Source organism: Rhincodon typus, unplaced genomic scaffold (assembly GCF_021869965.1).
Source record: "Rhincodon typus isolate 14 unplaced genomic scaffold, sRhiTyp1.1 hic_rhity00000274, whole genome shotgun sequence".
NCBI lineage: Eukaryota > Metazoa > Chordata > Chondrichthyes > Orectolobiformes > Rhincodontidae > Rhincodon > Rhincodon typus.
Genome location: NW_025965912.1, coordinates 3359 through 9117, shown reverse-complemented (window position 1 = coordinate 9117; position 5759 = coordinate 3359). Strand labels below are relative to the sequence as shown.

The 5759-nt window shown below is 40.3% G+C and overlaps 1 protein-coding gene across 1 annotated transcript; it reads left to right on the top strand.

Moving 5' to 3' along the window:
- The first annotated feature begins 898 nt into the window (after window positions 1-898).
- On the top strand, window positions 899-3614 carry ccn2a (cellular communication network factor 2a). Its single transcript, XM_020526455.2, has 5 exons — window positions 899-1154; window positions 1331-1550; window positions 2012-2263; window positions 2575-2786; window positions 2903-3614. Exons 1-5 carry the CDS (start codon window positions 1101-1103, stop codon window positions 3197-3199), a joined length of 1035 nt encoding a protein of 344 aa, XP_020382044.2. The 5' UTR covers window positions 899-1100; the 3' UTR covers window positions 3200-3614.
- Window positions 3615-5759: the final 2145 nt, after the last annotated feature.

The following is a 5759-nucleotide window of genomic DNA, read 5'->3' as shown; positions in this document are numbered from 1 at the left end:
CTGTGTCTTTCGTACGTATTGAAATTCACATATTTTATTTGAATGATGTATATTTTAGGTTTCACAACCGTGCTCTGAAACGATTGCTTCGCCGCTTTTTTATTTCTGCAGCACGGAGCTAGACCCACACATTTGAGATAGATGGCTATGCTTCCTCCGCTCAGACTGACTGATTTTCACATTCCCTCGACGCGTTCTTGCGGTTGCAAGCCGTCAGGGTTTTTCTTATTTCCGAAAGCAGCTGCCAGTACTCAACTGGATCTCACAAGTCATGTCTAGGATCACGACCTATAGGGGGAAAGGTGCGTTTCCTGTGCACACATATATCGTCTAGCCACTTTCCTGCAATCCTGGCCGTCTGAAACTTGTCTAATATCTGATCGGGCAGTGGGAAATAAAAATAATCAAAAGTACAACATTCCAACACGTCCGTCTTAACTCCATTGAGATCTTGGAAACTCAGTAGACATAACAACTTTTTGGCACTCATACCAATCTTGCCAATTCGAACACATTGTACCTACCTAACTTTGCTTTTATATATATGTACATCAGTTGTAATGAAATAATTCTCTGATAAAAAAAAACACAACCGATGAGAATTTACAGCACATTTACTTATATGGACTCGTGTTACGACTCTGCCGCGTTACAGACAAAACGCGTGCAATGCACTGTGTTAGGGGAATGTTTTCACTTTGTAATGGTATTTTAGCCGCTCGTCCTCCCTTAGCATTGTTCAAAGCTCGCGTCACTCCAGTGTTTGCACAGCCCTCTTATTTTGAAATGTGCTTGTTTGCTAGGCTGGAGGTATGCGCTGTGTCAAGAGGTCACATCCAATCCGGTGTGAGGCAGGAACTGGCGGCCTGCCCAGGAATGCTGCTGTTGACCCAGAGGCGAGGCTGCTGGCAGGCGGCCCCTTTGTGTGCGTCAGCTCGCCTGGTCGGCAATAAAAAGCGCACGCTTCAGCCGTTCTACACTAAGTGCTCGAGAGAGAGAGAGAGAGAAACAGGAGCAAATCTCAACAAGTCGACTCGATCCGACAACTTGCAAGAAGAACAGAAACATTTGAGGAAGTCCAACTGAAAAGTTGAGTGAAAATGTTTGCTGGATTGAAGTCTGCATTATTGCTGCTTCTGGGACTGGCTTACATGGTAAGTTTTAGTGACTGCATTTTGCAGCAACCTGATGGGCAAGCAACTATAATCCTTAAATGTTACAGAGCAGTTTATGTTCCTGAATAGTTGTCTCATTCATTCGATACTGTCTGTGATCTGCGCCTTCTGCAGGAGACGGTTGTAAATGCAGTGCTGTGTATTTTTTTTTGCAGGTCTCTGCTGGTGATGAATGCCGAGTTCCCTGTCAGTGTCCCGAGCAGCCACCGCGCTGCCCTCCCGGAGTCTCCCTGGTCACTGACGGCTGCGGCTGCTGCAGTGTTTGCGCTAAGCAAGCGGGCGAGGTGTGCTCTCGCCGCCAGCCTTGCGATCCCCACAAGGGCCTGTTCTGCGAGTTCGGCTCCGCCACGTACGCCACAGTCGGAGTCTGTGCAGGTGAGGACCGTCAGCTCTGTACTCACATCAGACATTATCACAGCCTGGTTGTGGAGCTTTAGAGAAAAGCAAAATGCTGCGGGTGCAAACATAAACACCGAAAGTGCTGGAGACAACCAACAAGGGAGGCAGCCTACCCCTTAATCTGCTGAGGGTTTTCTTTTATTCAAGTTAATAAATATCAAGCTGGACTGGGTGTAAGCAGTTTTCAGTGGAACTGTCTGCATGTTTAGCTTGGTAGCTCCTGCCCTTTGATGTTTTATTAGTTTGGAAATACCGTTGGCAAATAATTTATATATTGCCTTCAATACGGCTGAATAGTTGAGGCAATGCTGTTGAAACTGTTTTAGAATCGTACTTGTAGTGAAATTGCACTGCTTATCATAGTGTTTACTGTCATCTAAAATGCTTTCAGTCGTACTAAATTGTTAACAGCGATTTCTTTATGTGGTCCCTTGCAGCTAAAGAAGGGGCTCCTTGCCTGTTTGACGGTGTTGAGTACAGAAGTGGTGAGACCTTTCAGAGTGGATGCAAGTATAAGTGCACCTGTCTGGATGGCTCCATCGGCTGTGTCCCTGTCTGCAGTGTGTCGATCCGCTTGGCTAGCCCAGATTGTCCCATGCCTAAGAAGATTAAAGTGCCTGGCAAATGTTGTGAGGAATGGATCTGTGAGCAACCCAGACAGCACACCATGGTTGGACCTGCATTAGCAGGTAAGGTGCTTATTTAGTCATTAAAGCAATCAACTCCAAAGAGTTAATGTTTGAGTAAACACTAGCAGACACAAGGACGTATTTTGCAATCACCAGATCAAATTTTTAAAAAAAACTAGGAAAGAAAAAAATTATATGTTGCTGTTAACTCAGCACTATGTTATATATGCTGTAGTAATGTAATCATTGTTAAATTTTATGGCTTTTTTTTTACCATCTTTAAAGCATTTAACTTTGTCTAATGGAACTCATTTATTTATCTGTTGTTACCAAGAAAGTTGATAGATGCAATTTTTTTTTATTTGCTGCAGCTTACAGAGAAGAAGCCACCTATGGTCCTGACCCCTCCATGCTCCGTGCAAACTGTCTTGTACAGACCACTGAATGGAGTGCCTGCTCAAAGACCTGTGGAATGGGCATCTCCAGCCGAGTAACTAATGACAACAGAGAGTGCAGACTGGAGAAACAGACCAGACTTTGTATGGTCAGGCCCTGTGAAATGGACATGAAAGACACCATTAAGGTAAAAAATTACTTTTCCCAGATCAGTTGATCTTAAACTAGCCTCAAGATATATTTTAATTTATCTTTGTATTGAATAATTTTTGTTAATTTTGTCTTCTGTTATTCACCCGATAGAAAGGCAAAAGATGTATCCGCACTCCAAAGGTTTACAGACCTACCAAGTTTGAATTCTCTGGCTGTACCAGTGTGAAGTCTTACAAAGCCAAATTCTGTGGTGTTTGCACAGATGGACGATGCTGCACCCCTCACAGAACCGCTACACTGTCTGTCGAGTTCAAATGTCCTGATGGCCAACTGATGAAAAAGAAGATGATGTTCATCAAGACTTGTGCCTGCCACTATAACTGCCCCATGGATAATGATGTCTTTCAGTCATTGTACTACAGGAAAATGATAGGTGATATGGCATAAACTATGTAATGGACCTAAGACCTCTTAACTGGAAAGATTTTCCATATCCTATTCAAAGGTTACTGCATAATACAGAGGAAGTATTGACATGTTGAGTTTTATGATCAGTTATCAAATGAGAAATTGAAATGTCAGAGCACTCAGCCAAGATTTTGAAACTGCATTGCTTGTACACTGTTAGCTGTAATATCATTGTAAATAATGTACATATGTGTACAGTCATCTAAGTTAATTTAAGTGTATGTGCCTTATGTGTTTATTGCTTAAGTACTGTAGTTATAGACTTGACAAAATGACTGTTCTTTGATTTTTTTTTTTTTATTTTTGAACAGTTATTATAACATTGAGAAGTGTGACCAAAAGTTGAATGTTTGCACTTTTCTAGTTCAAAATAAAATATATTTTTGATACAAAATGTTTTCTTGTTTAATACATCTACCAAATGGAACAATCTTCTGCCACAAAGATTATCACATCCAAATACGAAGTTTTTACAGACCGTAACATTTATTTAGATATAATGATTTTTAAACAGTTTGATTTAATATAGTTTTATTCATATGTGTATACTAAAAGGTAGTGAAAAATGTATTCTATCTCATTTTACATTGCTACTAATTTTACAAATTATGACAGCATTACATCTCCATCCATGGAAACTGAATATGCAGCAAAACAAAATAGGATTTTGAGGCAAGCAAGAAATTAAGTAGATTTGGGTGTAGGGGAGGTACAATGGCATAGATGGGATTTGGAACAGGGGGATAAAGCAATGCAATTTCAACTGTAGATTCCCCCTCTTCTTTCCTAACCAGTTAGGAAGAAGCATTCAAGACATCAGCAGCAATTCTAATGTAACTAAAGTCATAGGCAGAATTATTGGATTTTTTTTTCCCCACATTAAGCTTCACAGAGAGAACAATCAAGTTAGTGAGATTTTTGTGCTAATGAACAACTTGAATAATAGACAATAGCAATTGCAGCATATGGCATGATACGGCAAGGCTTAGAGAAAACTGGCACATGATATTTGTGAAATAAATATTTATCTAGCCATGATAAGGTTACTCTGATTAGTTTAATTTTCACAGCAACATACAATCCAATTTTGAAAATAAAATAAAAATGAAAATTATGCTGTAATCAAACCAATCAAACTACTTGATAATATAAACAACATTGCAACCTAAAAATTATATTGTGATACTAATGCTTAAAAAATTCATATCAAAACAATCTGTCCGCCTATGAAAGCACTTCTCATTCATATGGCATGGAAAGCAATTACAATGTCGAGTTTAACAATCTATTTAACAGGTTTCTGCTGACAGACTGCATGTTGATGATGTCACCAGCAATGGATCTCTCCAGGCAGAAGCCCAATATATAGCTGTTCTGGATGGCAATGATAACAATTTGAGCTGTTCCTATGTTCTACTTGTGCAGAATGCCACATCTTCCCTGGTCCACTTTCAAGCAGTTGAACATTGTTCTAATGATCTGTGGGAAGTTGAAACCTGGGACGTTACCACATGGGTCAGTTATCAGGATGCCATTGGTGATCTCTGAAGTCAATCAGGAGGTGCACCATTGAGAGTTGTGGCTGCTGTTGGTTTATAGGGTATGGAGTATGTTCATTAGGGTTAATGGGATTTCTGATGGTGTTTCTTTTTAACAGTACTGTGTCAATGGAAAAGCTTCATTGACTATCAACTGGTGGTGTTCTTTGAGGAGGATATAAGGAGGTTTAAAATGTGATGGCACAGGAAACAACTCAAGCTGTGTAGGTCTAACATTTCAAAAATAATCCACAAGTCCTGTTAAAGGTTGACATCCAGCATATTTTTTGTGGTGGTTCCTGAATGAAGTTGAACATCAGTGCTCTGCTGTTGAGTAGCCCAGGACAAGTAAAGCAGTGTGTAGTATATTGACCCTGCTGCCCCAGCTGGTAGCCAACAGTTTATGTGTGAGTCACAAAAAAAAACAGAAATTGCTGGAGAAACTTGGCAGATCTGGCAGTATCTGTGCAGAGAAAACAAAATCAATGTTTAAAGTCTAGTGACCCCCTTTTAGAACAGTCCTGAAGAAGGGTCACTGGATCCAAAACGGTGGCTGTTTTCTCTCCACAGGTGCTGGCAGACTTGCCAAGTTTCTCCAGCAATTTCAGTTGTATGTTCCAAATCTTCAGCATCTGCAATTCTTTGCTTTAATTTCCATATGAGATTTACCATTGTCTTTAGCTTGCATTAATATATGACAAAAAGTTGAACAGGCAGTAACTGGTTGGCCACAGAACTAGACATAAAGTTTTGGTGGTGTCTGATCAAAGTCTGTATTTTATGAAGTGGGCTTCAAGAAAACATGGGTATTTTCACAGTGACCTGAAGTTTTTCAGCAGTCACAGGTTAACAAGAAACCTAGTTGACATGTCAGGAACAATGTTGCTTCCTGATTTTGACTCTGTTTAACAGGGGGCACTCCAAAACTTTACATGTTTTGGATAAGGTGAACAATAGAGAAGCAGTTGCATGGATCATTGAGTGGCTTCCTTGGCTTTGCA